Consider the following 18,626-nt stretch of genomic DNA (forward strand, 5'->3'; position numbering starts at 1 on the left):
GACTTTTTACACAGTTAGAAGGTGTTTCAAGCCCAATCCAAGATATTTATGTTTCAAACTTTGGAAAGCTCCTCCCAGAGCCACAGAAAACATTATACAACTGTTTTCATAGAGCGTTTAGTACTCATCGTGTCCAGTAAAATGAACTTTAAATGGCCGTTACACGCCTCTGTGTGAGACAAGCTCCAGTAAACACACACAAAAAGCTTTTCTTTTCATTATTTATTCATAATGGTCTATAACTTCTGATAAAATACACTTTGTTTACAAGTGCTGATTACTATATTACATTCACCCGGAGTTTAAATGGAGACAAAATGACACAGACATATTAAACAAATTCACCGCAGGTTAAACGAGACATTTCAAAATGGTGGTGATTGCCCATGACACTTTCCGGCCAATTCTATATGAACTGCTCTTCTGAATGCACACACAAGTAACTTCAATGACACTGGGGATGGCTGCCTGATTCACGTTTCAGTCCTTATTAACAAAGATTTCAGCTGCCTTTTGGGTTGATTGATTGTTTTTGCAGTGCAATCCAGTCCCCAACTCTACATGAGTCAATAAAACATCCTAACATCACATTCAACCAAATAAGACCTAAATATGTATGGGGGACAAATTAAATTTGTGTTAACCATCAAATACTGTTACACCATTTTTAGTGAAATGACTATGCTACATATGTGGAAAACTGTCCTGATTCTAACCCTACAATCTTTAAAACCAATGTTCCACAAGACATAGCCCCCCATTTAATAACAAATACATTTAAAATGGACTTTGATTAATCCACTAACCTAAAAATGGTGCTTTAAAAACATATCTTTTTGTATTTATACGGTAATGACACATGTAGACAGCTAAAAGGGTACACACATTAGACAACATCTCTATGGAAAAATACAGACCAACAGATCCATTGGGGGAAAAACTGGGCCATACAGAATATTAATACCTGGGCAATTTGAGTTATAAAAGACAAGTTATTCTCTGTATGGTGGTCCGTCCAGTCTAAACAAAATTATAGGAAAAACGGACAGCCAATATATTATTGTAGTAAATACCCTGTTGATTTTCAAAAACAATTAGCAAATAGATTTTTTTATATTAAAATATATTAATTAAAATATATTACTTTGATTAACTAGTCAGACATTAAAAACAAGTTGTGATTATTCAATTTTTTTAAAAGGTGACTTTGGCATATTACCTTGGAAATAATTGCTATAAAACAGGCCTACTTTTCACCTCGAGGAGATTTCAAAATAAAGTTGCGTCTTAATTTGTAATCAGCATGAACACCTGAAAAACCTGCTGAGGTAACGCTTGACACTGGCCTTTTTGCACGTTAATATGTGGTAAAGTAAGCATCTGTACTGTGTTAACATCATCGTAATGCAGCTAAAAGGCTGTTACAACACGGTAACAAAAGTGCTGGTTCATCTTTGTACATCACACACATACATTATTGTACATTATATAAACATGATCCAGTATTATGTTGTCCTTACAATACCTCATACCACATTAAAATGGAGGGTAACTCTCTCAATTCTCGGGAAAAAGGCCATTTTAAAGTGAAATGTTACACCCGCCTGTTAATCACTGTCATATTGTACCTCTTAATCATTTTGTAAAACTCAAGCATGCTATGCTGAATCATTCTATGATAAAGCATTTAGCGTTTTAGCATAACGTACTGTTCTCCATTTTCTTTCCACGGTAAAAATGATTTTGTAATAAACAAGATATGCTCAGGCAATGTATGCTGCACGAATAAAATAAAATACATTTCTACATCTAGGCATATACTGTAAATGAGGAAATATTTACAGTGAAAAAACAAATTATCTTCATTTTCTCCCCTTGCCTTGAGTGTTTATTTTTTTTTGTTTTTTTTACACACCGTTTGTCACTTCTGATCCATCTATAGAGATGTACAAGCATGAGAAAACCCACCTCACGGGAGATAATATCTACAAACTGGCTTTTTTTGGGGAGAAAATGAAGGTTCACACAGTAGGAAATGACTCTAGACCTTGCCAAAAGAAAGGATTCTTCTTTTTCCCTATGTTTAGATGTAAGTGCTGTACACAACTACTACCATATATCCAGGTGTTTTTTAAGTCCATTTATATCCTCTTTCTAAAACTATACATGTTCTTTCTACTTCTTAAATCTGAGTGTGTTCAATAATAAATGTACAGTTTTTATATAAAATAGTTACTGTGAGTTGCACTTCCCTGCCATGCGTGCATAAATGCCAGGAGGTACTCTTCAACCAATGATTATCATTAGCGCCCTTTTTTTGGCCTTTAAACCATAACTGATTAGGCCCAATAATAAAAAGTGTCAGTCTTAACACAACAGTCATTATGTTCTACAAAAATAGCAACATTCATTTTCCCTCCTTTTTTAAAAACTACACATATATATATTTTAAAAAATATATCACACTAATCCTAGCCAAGTGCAAACATTGCCAGATTTTATATTTGTCACACATCTGACAGACTACTGATTTGATTGACAACTGATTGACATTTCTACCAAAAAATTGCACGAAACAACTTTTCATAGATGTTGGTGAAACAAAAGACCATCCAGTGTAAATCATTGTCTTTCCAACAGCAACCACATGCTGGTTGTTTTGTCTGGAGTGTGGCTAATGTGCTTCACCCCAGCAGTGATTTTGTATTGATTCTGAATGACCTGCTTCTGCTTTGGGTCTTGCTTCAGTACAAATCAAACCACGATACTGTATCTTCTAATTATTATTCATTTCATATCATCGTACAACTAAACATGACACGCAGAGTTTCGAGGGGCCGATGCAGTCATCGTGGCAAAAGGCTCCGCATCCTTTGCACATGATCATCGCCTTCAGTCTGCAGTAGCATTTAGACTGGACGTCCTCCATGTTGGAGCCTTCGATGAACGACTGCTCAGGTGAGGGATCGCCCTGGTTGCTGTGGTCTAACGAGTGACCGGCAGGTATGGTGGTGACGGTCACCGAGAAAGACATGACGCTCCCGTGGACACCGCCAGCCTCTGATGAGGCTGTGGGAGAGCAGATGCCTGCAGTGCTGCGGTTCAAAGTGTTAGGTACAGACATGCTGATAGTGCCACCGTAGCACGACGCTGCCATGACTTCCTGATTATCGAGTGTTCTCTGGGTTTGAAAGGCAGACTGCCGCTGGTGACAGGGGTCCACTTGGGTAAGATATGGCTCGGAGTTTCCTTGGTTACTATTGCAGAGTTCGAGGTGCCTTCGTTGTGACTGAGAAAAAGGGCTGGTGTCTTCTTTGGCTGTCACACTACTGCTGTTGTTATCGGCACCGACTGCACTGTCCTCCGATCCAGGCTCCGTCTTTACATTGGAGCAATGCTGAATGCTCGCTGCTTCATCAGACTTGGTTACTGAGTATCCATGCTGCTCTGTTTTTACCCCAGAAGCAGGAAAAAAGCATTTGCTGGCTGGTTCTTCTTCCTTGGCCGCATCCTCTCCTTCTGTGCTTTCCCTTTTTAAATTGGATATAGACGTGTTTGGGATGACAGACTGGTGCAGTCTCTTGCTCTCTGGTCCTCGGCCATATGTGGACACATTAAGCAGGTAATGTCCCGTCATGGCAGGCCTGGGCATCCTCTTACGACCCAGAAATCCTACTGAAATCCTTGATTGGTCCTGATGCTCTTCTGCATGCACTAGCTGATAGACTTTATACTGAGGGTGCTGAGGCCCCATACCACCATAAGGCTGGCTCTGCTGGCCTTTCCTCTGCATCAGAGCCTGCAGGATCTGCTCCTGAGTCTCCTCATCAGGAAGTTCCCTGTGAAGTCTCGGGTATTCTGAGAAAACTTCTGTGTGTCCTGCTGTATTGAACTGGTGGGACATCTGCTTATCAGACCTGTGCTCAGCAGAGTGTGGTGTCGTCCCCTTACTACCAGAGGGTACGTTTGACATCTTCACTTCCACCTTGGATAGCGGTTTTGGGAGGATCTGCTCCAATGGAACCTCTTTACCCTGCAGAAGCTGAGTGACCAGCGGGTTATTTGCAGGGATACAGGAGCTGGTCTTGGTTGATGATATAGCAAGTGATGGGCTTTCCTGTCCCATCAGAGCGTGCACAGATGGCAGAGTGGGTTGCATTTGAATGCTGCCGGGCGCACTGACAGTACCAGCAGAATGACCTTTGTTTTTATCGTCAGTTTTGCATGAGTAAGATGTTTGAAACCGGTTTGGGCTTAACTGGCCAAAAGAGTCCAGTGGGCAAGAAAGAGGAGTACTGGTCTGACCGCTGCTGCTGGAGGATGGTAACCTGGTTGATGCCTGTGGGGATGTTGGGCTGGGGCTGGGCGAGGGCTGTGTCTGCTCACCACTGCCTCCCCCTGGCCCTGGGCCTGGCACCGCTCCCTTAGATGCAGAAGATACTGCGGCAGCGGCTGCTCGCTGTGCTCGGGCAAGCTGAGCTTTGGCTTTGATGTCAGCCAAAGTGCGAGCACCAGTACGGCCTGGGCTGCTAAGCGGGGACGGGAGGGGAGTCCTGGGTGAGACTTGGCTAGGTGACAGAGGAATGGGAAGAATCCGTGACACTGGGATCTGCAAAGTGAAAAACGGAGCTCTTAGATAATTATTTCAAGATATGCATATAAAAGTAAATAGAAAACCTTTATATTGCCTCCTCTTTGCTACAAAACCCTGGCAGAGAAATGCATGAGGGGTTTGAGAAATTTCTAAGGACATTTTGATCATTTTTGACACATTTTTGCCATGACTCTTGGTTGCCATTGGAATCCACTCAAACTGCTGTGAATCTAAGCTAAATACAGCTACCACCCTCTGCAAAGAAGCAGGCTACAAACTTATCAGAGTCACCTTTCAACATTTGTGTACTCAAAGGATAAACAGATCAATGAAGACTGAGATCAAAGACCTTTTTCCTACCTTGAGTGGTGGAACCCTCGGATTTGTTGTTGAAGTTGGTGTAGCAGGGCTGGATACGGATGACGCTGGAGGAGATACAGAGGAGACTGAGGACACTGAGGAAACTGAGGACATACGGGGCCTTTTCTCTGGTGTCAATTCATCCCCAATCTCACTGAGAGATTTCCTTTTCAGCGGCTCTGAGGGGCCACTGGGCTCAGGGTTGACCTCTTTGCTCTCCTCAGTGGGCTTAACCACAGACACCGGCTGATCCTCTTTTAGCTCTGAACTATCCTTCTGTGGGCCGCTCTTCTTCACAGGCGACTGGGGGAGTTCAGTTTTCTCCTCCTTCACTTCCTCTTTATGCTCCTTTTCAGGCAGTGTACCTACTGGGGCCCGTTCAGTCGGCCTCTCAACCTCTAGTGTTTTCACAGCAGGTGTTGGCCCAGACTGTGCTGTTGCGTTCAATTTACGATCCTCAGTGTACTGTGAGCGCCGTGTCTTCATGGGCTCTGTGGTGGAGACTGGCTCTCTCTGAGCAGGCTGCATGTTCAGAAGTTCCTTTGTTGGCTTCATGTCTTTCACAACGGTCGCAGCATCAGTCTGGCTGCTGTCCTTGGAGCCCTTGGGATCCTCTGGTGCTTGAGCGGCAGGTCCTGTCTGATGAGGGGGGGACTGGGGCTTGGCAGACTCCTGATTCACATCAGCCTTTGTCAGCTCTTTGGATTCCCCAAAGCTGAGCCCAGAACTAGAGAGAGAGAGAGTGAGAGAGAGAGTGAGAGTGTTACTCAGATTCCCCAAATTTGTGTTAATTTTGATATCTTAATTTACATAAAGTTCTGTATTTTTTATTGAATAAGCCATATTCTGCACCTGATTGATGAGAGGCCTTAGTATGAAGTATGAGAGGCGAGTATGCTTCGGTTGGCATCTTGATCAATCAATGAGCTGCCAAATTAGATAAATTTTTAAGCAGCTAACCAAGTCGATTTAATTTGATTTAGCCTAGTCTTGAAGCAATATGATGTTGTTGGATACAAAGCAATTCAATAGTACAGTATGTGATGAATACTGTGAACAAACACTGTACTTCTACTAATAATGTAGTTATATGTTCCGGAAATCTTACTCCTGTAATGTGAGAGGGAGATGAGGGTGGTGATTGGATCATATTTGGAATTTCATTCAACCTTAAATAAGCCTTTCAAACACGGCACCATTTAATAACAATGCAAATCTGATATTAGATATTCAATCATAATGACGTGAAGAAAATAATCCTGAGGAAAAGTAAGACTGTCATGTAGGTCCTATGGGTAGAGGGCTTTTTATTTTGGCGTTTGGAAAATATGAAAATAATATTCTCAAAAAGTGGATTGGATTTGTGTATGAATATAAATAATATATCATAGAGGAGAACTTACTTTTCACCATAATAGTTTTCAAAGAAGGCCTCCTTCCAGTGCTCTACTCTCTTTTCCTTCTCTATTTCTTGGCGCATTCGTAGCTGCAACTCAGGAGTGAATTCCCCTGTAAAGAACAAAGTTACGTAATAAAAAAGAAAGAAAAGTCAGACTCATTCTGTGTAGTGGCCCTAAACCTTGGGTGACAGCAATATTTCTTTTGAATATGAACTGAATGCAGCTATTATCAGTTGGAAACAGTTGCACTGACCCTCAGACAGTCTCTCCTTCCAAGACTGAGCTGCTGATGTGAAGAACTCATTGTTCAAAGCAGAACTAGTCACCTTCAGAAGGCCGTCCATGCAAGCCTGGGGAGAGGAGGCACAATGTTGTGACTAACATCACAGTCACCATCACTGCATCAGTACATCCACTTATGCGATGTACAGTTAAATGTGTAGAATCAGTGAACATGAGTTTATGCTGTACAGAAGTTAGCTGTGTGATATGTATATGTGCAGATTGGTTTTCTATATTTTTTTAATTATAATTATTAGTTATATATATTATTATTATTATTATTATTATTATTAGTCATCCAACGATAGACAGGAAAGATGGGAAATGACATGCAAAAATATTACACTCTACATTTAGTGCTAGATAATGCAACAAAAGCATAAAAAGTATGTATTATTTTAGAGCCACCTGCCGGTCAACTTCAGGCAGAAGTTTGAGCAGTCTCTGTTGGCAGTCTGGGGGCAGGACCGAGAAGGTGTGCTTGTTGATGATCGCCCGCAAGTTAGTGTTAACCAAAATGGAGTCTGGTGTTTCCACATCTATATTACACTTGGTACGTTTCAGCTGCCCTGCAATACAAAACAGGAAACAGATGTAAACCAAGACAGATCCAGCAATGCAGAAACATGCCGATCTTGCAACTGACATCTTGAGTAATTTACTCTCCCATCTGGTCGTGAAATTTGTTTTCCTTCCCAACATTCTTTGTTCTGTTAATGTGGGATCATTTCACTTGTTTCTCAACTACTTATGAAATAATTCAGTTAACTCTACCTAAATCCAAACAAGTAGATATAAATTTGTCAGATTATTTTAACTATTTTAATGGATAAGGTTAGTGTTATTCCTTTTCTGCTAGTCAACAAATCCCATAAAAAGACCAAAACCAACAATGCATGTGTCCGTCTTTCAGTACTGACCGACTTCCTTAACCTGTATATGGCAAAAAGCCCCAAGCACTTTGGTTCCTACCTTTAAAAACCCAAATATATACTTCTATTTTTTAAGGAAAAATTTTTCTAAAACAGCTGGGCAGTTTTAAGTAAATGCTACTCAAGCTGAAGTAAATAATGCATTTGTTGGAGACTATTTAAGGCAGCGGATTAAAACATTTTTGGCGCACTTGTGAGTATTTATTTACGGCCCCAGAACATTGTCTTGTGTTCACTGTAATGAAAGAACATGCCACCTAGTGCATCGGTGTGGTTTGTAATACTTTTTGGACAACAGAGGAATATGCTATACTAGACTTTGGCAACACAGGCAATACTTGATAGTAGGATAGGAATGTTGGTTTTAGTCTTTTCATGGGATCTGTTATCACCAGCCCTTTCCTTTAAGATTTCCAAACCACTCGGATAAATAAAGTAGATGTCTGAATTACCTGCATTAAGGCGGCCTGACCTCTGAGAAGCCTTCCTGGGAACAACTGGGTGGCATAAGTCTGTTAGACAGAGGGAAAGGAGTAGAAGGAAAAGCTCTGAGAAACTGCAAACCAGAGATCTAACTGTTTCCACACTGATGCTGCCAATTATAAGAGTCATGTTTCAGTGATAATAATACTATGCCTTTTGTTGTGTAGTTATGCAAACCTGTAACAACAATCAATCAATCAGTTGTATTTGTCACATGAAATCGTACAAGGTACAATTCCAGTGAAATGTAATCCCATCAGCTCCTTCAACTTGTGCATGATAACAGGACAATACCTAAGAACTGCACCAATATCAGTCATTTATCCTCAAAACTGTGTATAATAATATCATGCCGTGTACATCAATAAAATATCCAAGATATGACTACTACTAATTTCATTTTATTTGGTATTTGACAATTTAATAGCTGCCACCCACCAGTCTTTGTAGTAATGTTGTCAGCCATATCTTTGATGGTTTTCAGAAGCAGTCTAGGACTGGAGGTGGTTGGTATCCCCCCCTGTCTGCGCTGGTTTCTCTGTTGCTGCTGCTTCAAGGCCTAAAACGAGCAGAATAAGGAAGGAGCAAATAGCCAGCAGTATGAGAAACACAGAGTGTGAATGTGTGTAACCCTCTGTTTCCCTCCATATACTCCCCAGGGCCACTTGCCTGGTTAAACAGCTAAATAACAGTGCAGCAATGAAACAAAGGTTGCATAACACAAGCATAAATCAACTCTGTGTTGGTAATTCAGTAAATTCAAAGTCTGATCACCTCCCAAACACGTCAACTGATTATAGAAGCAATCCAAGACAGTCCACCGAGTGCCTCTCTTTTGTTTTAGCTGATTGAAGTAAAAAGGAAACCACAGAAGGAAAATACACAATAAGTGTCTCCAGCGCTAATATTTTAGCCAAATCGCCATCTTCTAGTGTTGCTTACGCCCAATAAATGAACATAAATTGGTCTTACAGAGCTGGAAATTCCAAACCAGCACAGATGGAGTGAATTACAATCTGTGCAATCAAGTGAAATCTAATTAAAAAGAACACAAAAAGCACAAAGCAGCCAATAGGAAAATGTTAAACAGGGTGGATTATGAGGACATTAATACTGTAAAACCAGCTGCCGCCTCATTGTTTTTAAATAACCAGCACAAGATGTTTTACAGACAGAGAATGGAAGGATAGTTGGCGCCTGCTGAAAAGCCAACACGGGTTACGTACATCTTTACTGAAAACGTGTCAGCGGAAAAGTTTAGATAAATGTGGTGAAAACTGTAAGTATTTTCACATAGTTCAGAGGTGTGAGATTTGGATTCAGATTAGTACTGTTTTTGGATTTAATAGCACTTGTCTTTTTTTAAAAATTCTACACTTAAAAAAAACAACTGTTAATCACAAAAAAACTACACTTGATATATATACATGCAAGAACAAATCTATGAAAACATTAATATACTTAACCAGAATATATTTGTGTGTTGCAGCGTGAGGTGGCAGGGTGTATATAGGTGTACGTTTGTATGAGGGCGTTGCAGGAACTTGTGTAACCATCTGAGACACGTTTGCACAAATAGTGAAAATAGTACTTACTCCACTGAGTAGCTGTAATTTACACAATACAACATAAAGAAAAACGAACCCATCAGTACCTGTTTCAAAGCTTTCTTGCTGTGTTTCTGCGAGGGAGAGATGAGTTTACCAGTGGGGACAGAAGGCGACGAGCATCGTGGCTGCGGAGAGGATGGCTGTGACTGCAGCATGGAGGGAACTACCAAATACAAAAGCACAAAATACACTTCCTGAGGGTGGTGTACAGACTTTATCACATCATGCTTTTGTTTTGATGAAACTGAAACCAATACCATGCACAAAGAAGCAGATTGCATTACCTTGCTAGTATATCATATCACTAAAAATGGGCTGAACATCTCAATAGGAAGCTTGTTCCCAGTAACCTCTCTGTTCTATATTTCAAAAGAAAATGTAAACTACTTTTCTACATACTGTAGTGTTTCCACTTGTTGCTTTTTCGATGCCACTTAATTTGCAATGTAGCTCTTTGCATTGATTAGTTCAAAAATAAAACTATGTGAGTCCTCCCACTCAGATATAAACCTAAGTTATTTGCTTGGCAGTTTCTAACTTGTGCATAATGAGGAAGCGGTCATGGGTCGTACTGAGAAAATACAGTTTCCTGTTTTAACAGTCAAGATATTCAAGTGGCAGAGAGAAATAATGAGAGTCAGTGAGAGCACAGCCTGAAGAAAATGAAAAATAATTGCTACTTGAAGAAAAGTTCATCCTCCTAAGTTGCGCTGCAATCAGGTGTGCAATTCACAATGATTTGACACCACAGACACACGAAAGAGCAAACACTGCTATGATGTGACCGCCGTGTGCAGACTGCAGCTTCTCTGCTGACAATTAACGGAAGACATTATGGACACAGCGTGTTTGTTTAAAAGATAAAACCCACCTTTTGCTATCATCATGTTCGATGCTCAGTGTAATCCAGGAATTATTTTGTGAGGAGACGGTGTAACTTGTGTTTGCCTCTTCTACTGCTACTGCAGCTGGTTTCCTGTGTTTCCGCAATCACTTTTAACTGGGAGGGGGCGTCAACTCTGATAGTCATAACTAGGTAACCAACCAGTGAAAATCAGCTAATGAGCAGAGCTACAGTCGGTGTTTGGTGTTTTAAGCCCCCAACGTCGTCTTCCAGGCATAGTTAAGGCTTCTTTCCTGTCACATACTATTGTTTTTTATCATTCAGGTAGAATTTAATAGAAAAGGAAAAGAAGATACCCATCAACAGCCGGCTGACTGAAAATAACTGCTGTAGCTCAATGGTGTTTTAAGCCCCCAACGTCGACTTCAAGGCAGCGCCGTGCGACCCTTTAAGGCACCTAACCTTAACCCTAACCATTGCCTAGTCCTAGTGCCTTCCAGGCAGCGCTGCCTTGAAGTCGACGTTGGGGGCTTAAAACACCATTGAGCGCTACAGTCAGTTATTTTCTATTGAGGCTGCTGTTGATGGAGTATCTTTCTTTTCTATTGATTCTACCTGAATGATCGTTTAACAGAAGCGACTAGTATGTGACAGGAAAGAAGCCTTAACTATTTAATACTTAAAATAGAGTTTGCAAATAAAACAAATTTGAGCATTGGATTTTCAGGGTATTTAATAAATGTAATTAGTTAGCTTTCAAAATTAGTCTTCCATAAGGAACGTTTAGCTATGACGTAGTGGTGACATTTTTTTATTTCTTGCAAATTCTTAAATTAAATAATGTAATATAATTTCTGTAACATCTGTAATAAATAGTCATGTATTCAAGCTATTACAAATGTTAATGGGTGATTCCTTAATGATTAAAAAAAGCTTTTGGAGATGACGGTCTGTACACTCTACTTGAAGTGACTTAAGAGATGTAGTGAATGTATAAATGGTTAATAATGATTCTGTATGCGGTGCACAGTACCTCTTCGCATCCACCTTCCTCTCCTGCCCTCTCCTGCGATGGCACTGCTGCTGTTTTCTGTGCTTTGGGAGTCAGAAAGATTGTCACTGCTCTCCTCAGAGCCATCCTCAGACAGCTCGTTCGCCACAACTGAGAAGTCCTTCTACATATATTTAAAAAAAAAAAAAAGTACATTCAGTATATTACCTTTATGTTATAGATACAGAAAAAGAAAAGCCAAGCAGTAATTCAAAAACATCTTGTGGGGTACACACACACACACACACACACACACACACACACACACACACACACACACACACACACACACACACACACACACACACACACACACACACACACACACACACCGCTATACTTATAGAATTCAACCAAAGCGTTCATTATTTAAGTATAAGAGAGTATAAACATATTTATCTTTGGTTATCATATCACGATGCTAACCAAGATTTATATTTTCCTGTCCCTAAAGTAGACTTGACATTGTAGCCCATTTTTGGCCTCACGCAGCACAGTAGTGAAAGCTGCTTTGTGTCTAACTAACCTTTAATGTGTAGACCCCCATTCTGCCTGGAACTTTGTAGAAGATCCCCTCCTCACCACGAGAGTTTGTGTGCAGCATTGCGTTCAGACATGCCAGTGGCGAGGTTCCACTGGATCATGAGAGAAAAACGCAAATTATACATCTGTTCCCCAATTAATCAGACAGCTAGGAGGAAGATGAAAGAAGGGTCAAGGCTGGTCTGATATCTGGGGAGAAATTGCTATCATGCGTCAAGAGGACATGTATGAGTTCAGGTCAGATTCACAGTGTAGTTGTGGGGAAATTTCCTGAATGTTTTATACAGAATCAGCTGCATAAAACTGGTTCAAGACAATCTAATCATTATAAGGAGGACCTGATATTCTAAGACTGAACTGATCTGGCATAACTTTGTCTGTTGCATAAAAATCTGTTCTAGTTAAGTCAAACATTTTTAAGGCAAACTTGAGTCATTTAAAAGTACACAATAATGCCTCGGCAGTCATGCAAAAGATGTATCCAGAGGTACATAGTGACACAAAAATGCATTTTTGTCAACTTGCAGTATAAAACTTAAAGTGCATTAAGCAATATAGTAATACAATGCATTGAGATTGAAAAAAATGCAACATCTGTTTGTTACACTAAAAAAAATTACACTAGTTAGGCTTACACATATTGCCAGCCAATCATTTATCTCATTAAATGTACACCCCATGAAATTATTTGGATAATTTCATTTAACTTTGTTGAACTTTTCAATCTGTATAGAGTAAAAACATCACCATCAGGATCCATGCTCTACTTTGTTAGAACATCGAGTAATTTACCATACTGAAAATGAAATTGTGTTTTTATGCAACAGGTGGCTACTATGGCAAGTCTAGGTAAAATACGAGTGTGTGAGTCCTGTCTTTATGCAACCGAACATGTTATTGTTAATAACATGCAAAAGGTAAAACCAAACGCAGTGAGTTTGTTAGGATAAGGGGTGGGGGCTAGCTTTTCCTTACCTTCTGGATGAGAACAGTGACAATGAAACAAAAAGAAACGAAACAATTATTAATTAAGTGAAATACTATGTGAACAAGAAAAAGGGAAGTACATGATATGATCAATCAATAACAGAGGGAAGAGCTGTGTACTCTCTCGCACATGAAAATTTTTCCTATATCTGAAGGGCATTTGCTATAGGAAAGCTACGATGCCAGGAAGATATTTACCTTATTTCCTTAAGCCTTTCTCTTTGGATCACCTGCAAGATCTCTTTATGGCTCATGGGCGTATTAGGGTATTTCTCCAAAACCTACAGCACAATGACAATTATGACAAATATGATGTCATATGTTTTAACAGGGAATGCAGCAAGACCACTTTTAAAAACGTTTAACATTAACCATCAGCAAAACATGTCAACATTACAGTAATAGTACAGAAACGTTCACTCCATAATAATAATTTAAAATAAACATCTGGTGTTAAGCAAACAATGTTGCTTTTATTATGCTCCTATCTTGTACGTTTTTGTAACGACTGCTCCTGTATCCCCTTACTGCTTTAATATGTATGCATCTCAGTAAAACCGGACTTTTGGGGGGTGTTTAAAAACTAACGTTATTACAATTAAGTAGAGTTAAAGCTACGTTATGTGAGCAAACTAGCTAGTTACTGTAAGTGAGTATTTCTTTCTTAGGAATGTACGCCTACCCTGACATTCTTACCCTAACCAATCCCACTCACGCTTGCCTAAAGCTAACCAATCCAACCACAGCAGGCAACGACCACTAGCCAATCAGAGGGAGAGTAGGACGGGTCATGGCTTCCCATGCCTTTTCCATCCTAGGAAAAGAAAATGTGGCTTACTGTAAATAACTCAGTGAAGCTAATGCATAAATGAAAAGTGGCTGTCTACACAAGGAATAACGCTTTAATTATAAAATAGTTGTTGGAAGTTTTGGTATTTTGTAGTCATTAGCACGTTACTCTAGGCAGCTAGCTAGCTACAATGCTAGCCATATTCATTAACATAACGTTACGGATATGCCGCTAAACGTTGGCATGCAATATATTAACTAGGTGATCTATTATGGAGTTAAGGCAACGCAGGGGGAATAAGTTTAACAGGACACTGTTTTTTTCACTGTGTTTTATTTGCAGCTGATATCAAACAAACTTGTTGGATTGAGTTGCGTTAGCAGGCGCTAGCGTGCTAACCTTGCTAGCGCGCAACACTGACGCGATTACTTAACGGTTACTTTATGACTTCAAATCGTGACAAACATGTCACCCACACTGTGTAGGCACAACACACGGAGGTGTTTTGGAAAGATGCTTGGGTGCACACAGCTGACTGTCATCTCGCTGCAGTTGTGCTCAACGGTGACAGCTTGACGGCTAGTGACAGCGGTCTTCCAAATACCGTCAACACGGGCCTTGCGCGGTGTACGCAACATCTCCACTAGCAGGTCATGAACTCATAAACACAGTTGTACAAGTGGGAGCGTTCAAGGAAAACAACCACAACAAACGACAGATAAAAACACCTAGAATACCGTTTTAGCGGCTTCCGCCCACGTCCTCCCCTTCTTTTTCTTCTGTCTCTCCCTCATTGCTGATGTCTTGTTGCAGAGTAGTGTTGAATTAGTCTTTTCCAGTTGAAATGTTGCTTTAGTTACCGCGTAAGATCCACTCCGTCTGCCATGTTGGACTTACTGTAAAGAGTCATGTGACTCCGAAGGAAACGTCACCTTACTGTATAAAGCTGTCAAAGCAAAGTTTCCCACATACATTTATAAAGCTCTCAGCCGCAATGAAGGCCCCTGTCACAGAAAGACAGCGACATAACCGCAGCTCATAGGAAAATATAGTAGGCAGTTTAAGATCATTTTAGTGTTTATTCTCATGTGTAAGCAAATGGACTTTCACAACTATGAAAAAATAAGGCAACTAATCAAGAGAGCATTGCAAGCTTTCTTAACATTTTTGGCTCACAATTACACCAGCTAGAAATTGAAGCAACAATTCATTATCAAGCATACAGGCTATCCCCCCTGTATCAAATAAAAAAACAAGAACTGTAAAGATCCTCCAAACTATTTATGTCTGGTTTCAGATGATTACATTCTGGCTAGGGATGCACGATATATATTCGGTACCTTTAAATTATCGTCTGATAATGGGAAATGTAAATTATTATATATTATTTTGTTTTTATTGTATTAACAACAGTGATGTTAGATGTTAGAAGAGCTATGGAATATTAAATCACCCATTTTTGCACTACATCTCAGCCTTGCTCACCCTTAGGTGCGCATAAACTACAGGTTATGCACTTCTTTTTAAAAAAACAAAAATGTAAAATTATCGGTTATCCTATGTAAGTTTTGTAACTAAGTTTTAAAGGGACACTTATCCAGACTGAAAATAGCCTACGTGACAAATGCTGGCTGGTAATCCTAAGGATACTGTATGTAAGTTTTGAAGCCGAGCTTTAAAGGGAGACTTAACCAGGCTGAAAATGCATGATAAATGCTGGCTGTCTTTACAGCCAGCATTTTACAGTTTACAGTTTGTTTGTTAACAGCTAAGCTAGACTGAAAGAACATGAGGGATACAGTCTGTTAAGCTCATAGTCTGTTTATTGCTCCAACTAGATTGGTCTGTTTTTTACACAGCTTAGTCCAGAAATTGTTTGTTGGTGTTTATAATATTGTTCATGTTTAACATAAGAATTCACCAGACCTGTTTAACCTGTGACTTAAACAGGAGGTGTAGTTTTGAGCTGGAGTTTTGCGCAAACTGCGTTTGATGTGGTCCTGCATCTTACAAATAGGGGAGGGGGTCTGCGGTCTCAGAGGGTTAGGGGATTTATTTTACTTTTTAGGTTTTTGTCACACCTTGCTCAGAGCTGACAGTTCAACCTTTGCTACAGATTTGTCAACAAAATCCGGTAGGATACTCGAGACACGTATACGTTTCAATTTTGAAGATGGCTGAGCTTTCAATCATTTCAGTTAACATCAGGGGGCTAAACGGGCCAATCAAACGAGCTAAATTCCTGGATTATTTAAGAAGGAAAAACATAGACGTGGCACTTATACAAGAGTCACACTTACGTAAAAGAGATGTAAATTGTCTACAAAATAAATACTTTAAGGTTGCTGCTTCATCTAGTGACGACACCAAAACCGAGGGCTCCATCGTGCTGCTGTCGCAGAAATCCACACTTACCGTAGACAAAAGTAGTAAAGACTCTTCAGGCAGGATATCTTATATATGTACTACAATAAGGAGTAGGAAAATAGCCTTTGTCTCAGTATATGCACCGGCTACATATGATAAAGGCTTTTTCCCACGCCTTACCAATGAATTGCTTTCTCTCAACGAATACTCACTAATTGTAGGGGGAGACATGAATGCGGTACTAAACTTAAATCAGGATAGATCAGGGGTGAACCACACGAAAGCCCAAAAACACATATCGGACATGTTTAATGCAGTTATGGAATCCCATGATCTTACAGATATATGGAAGATGCACAATCCTACTAGCAAGGACTACACCTTTTCCATACGTCACCCACTCCCGCATTGATTATTTTTTGTGTTCCAGTGAACTTAAGGCGATGTTCCACACAATAGCAATGGAACCAGCAATCCTGTCTGACCACAATGCGCTGATAACCACATTCCGTTGTGATATGTTAGGAGAAAAATCTAGAAGGTGTCAATTTAATAATTCCCTTCTCCAAAACACAGCTTTTAATACAGAATTTGGAGCCAAACTAGCAGAGTTCATATCAATCAATACTGGCTCAGTTTCGGACCCGGCGTAGCCTACATCTGGCAAGCCACTAAAGGATTTATCAGAGATTTCACAATCTTCCTTTGCAGCAAATTTGAAGAAAAAGGATTTGCGGAGTTGGAAGAATGGTGTAAATCATTAGAGCAATCTCTTAAGACTTGTTTTTCTAAATCTACCCATACTCTTTTAGTCACAAATTGAGCAGAGCTAAATGACTTGCTAAAAAGGAGAGCTGAATTCATAATGCACAGAGTGAGGCAAAATTACTCTTTCGACGGCTGTAAACCAAGCAAATTGCTAGCTCTGAAATGAAAACAAAGCGAGTCCAGAGCTACTATCAATAGCATCCGCATGGACCGAGGTATCTCAACGAATCCTAAGGAGATCACTGCCACTTTCCAATCCTTTTATTCAAAGCTGTAAAAGTAAAGTTCCTAAAAGAGCTAAACCTGCCTCTTCTTGACCCAGAGGAGGCAGAAGAACTGGGTCAACCTATTACGTTAGAGGAACTCAAATCAGCGTTAAAAACAGCTAAGAAAGGGAAAACACCGGGGTTGGATGGAATTCCATCGGAACTCTTACTACAGTTCTTTGACACACTAGGACCTATCATTTTACAAACTTTAACCTCGGCCATAAAGAGGGACACCTTTCATCAACAAACCAACACTGCACTAATTTCGGTCATAGGCCTACACAAAAAGGGCAAAGATCCTACGGAGTGTTCAAATTACAGGCCCATCAGCCTCATTGGGACTGATATTAAGCTTTATTCCAAAGTCTTGGCACTACGCCTAGAACGCTTTATCGAGAAGCTAGTCCACCACCCTGACCAATCAGGGTTTATACCAAAGCGTCAAGCTGCAGACAATATACGCAGATTACTCCATGTAATAGAAGAAGCCAAAAACCTCCCAACAACGGCAGCAGTTTTATCACTGGATGCGGAAAAGGCTTTTGACCGCCTAGAATGGAACTAGCTGTGGCAAGTAATGGAGAGGCTTGGTTTGGGAGCCAAATTCATTGACATGGTACATACTCTATATGCGAATCCCACAGCCATAGTCTCGACCAATGGCCTGCATTCACAGCCATTCCCCATCCCGCAGGGCTTGAGACAGGGATGCCCGCTATCTCCCATACTATTTGCGATCTCTCTTGAACCGTTAGCCCAGGCCATAAGGCAAAATAAAATATGTAATGTCCAGATTAAATCCAATAACAACTCAATATCGTTATTTGCAGATGATATTTTACTGTACATATCTGACCTTGAGGACTCTGTTCCAAAAATTCTTAAGATCTTTAAATATTTGGCTCAATCTCTGGCTATAAAATCAATTGGAATAAATGTAATCTGCTCCTGTTGAACAACAAACAGGTGACATCAGCTATTAGTGATACAATACCAACCTAAAGCAAAATTACATATTTGGGCATCACCATCCATGCATCACTACAGCGAGTTGTCCAGAACAACTATGAAACTATATTAAGTTCAAAGGGATCTGACTAATTGGTCTGCGCTGCCGGCATCGCTACGGTCCAGGATTGCTGTGGTTAAAATGAACATAGTTCCTCGTGTGAACTTCCTAAGTACAGTGATCCCCTTACCCCCACCGTTACATTTCTGGAAGAAACTTGATGCCGTAATCCGGCAGTATATTTGGAATAGTAAACAACCTAGGCTAAAATACTCTACCTTGCAACGTACCACGGACACGGGAGGCCTGGCCCTCCCCAACCTTAAATACCCCTTTT

The 18,626-nt window shown here is 40.3% G+C and overlaps 1 protein-coding gene across 5 annotated transcripts; it reads right to left on the minus strand.

The window, feature by feature from the left end:
• Positions 1-207: 207 nt before the first annotated feature.
• On the minus strand, positions 208-18,355 carry asxl2 (ASXL transcriptional regulator 2). Of its 5 annotated transcripts, none has more exons than XM_039785828.1 (13): positions 14,614-14,898; positions 13,285-13,367; positions 13,075-13,077; positions 12,083-12,191; positions 11,539-11,680; positions 9,706-9,824; positions 8,490-8,610; positions 8,021-8,080; positions 7,045-7,205; positions 6,608-6,704; positions 6,358-6,463; positions 4,955-5,681; positions 208-4,609 (listed from the first exon to the last, which is right to left on the minus strand). In XM_039785828.1, the coding sequence occupies exons 1-13, from the start codon at positions 14,668-14,670 to the stop codon at positions 2,798-2,800; spliced, it is 3,597 nt and encodes a 1,198-aa protein (XP_039641762.1). In that variant the 5' UTR covers positions 14,671-14,898; the 3' UTR covers positions 208-2,797. The 5 variants fall into 5 exon arrangements, 4 of the variants coding, with proteins under 4 accessions (XP_039641762.1, XP_039641763.1, XP_039641764.1 ...); XM_039785831.1 differs by lacking the exon at positions 208-4,609 and adding an exon at positions 5,807-5,881 and having other exon boundaries at positions 5,542-5,681; positions 14,614-18,354; XM_039785829.1 differs by lacking the exon at positions 13,075-13,077.
• Between the last annotated feature and the right edge of the window lie 271 nt (positions 18,356-18,626).

This window comes from Perca fluviatilis, chromosome 20 (assembly GCF_010015445.1).
Source record: "Perca fluviatilis chromosome 20, GENO_Pfluv_1.0, whole genome shotgun sequence".
Taxonomy (NCBI): domain Eukaryota; kingdom Metazoa; phylum Chordata; class Actinopteri; order Perciformes; family Percidae; genus Perca; species Perca fluviatilis.

Excerpts from the sequence above, each read along its gene's own strand:
- asxl2 (XM_039785828.1), bottom strand. The coding sequence starts at position 14,670 with ATGAGGGAGAGACAGAAGAAAAAGAAGGGGAGGACGTGGGCGGAAGCC. Across the intron at positions 9,825-11,538 it reads AGGAAGGTGGATGCGAAGAG|TTCCCTCCATGCTGCAGTCA; the intron begins GTACTGTGCACC and ends TGTATTTGGTAG. Across the intron at positions 6,705-7,044 it reads TGCCTGAAGTTGACCGGCAG|GCTTGCATGGACGGCCTTCT; the intron begins GTGGCTCTAAAA and ends TCCTCTCCCCAG.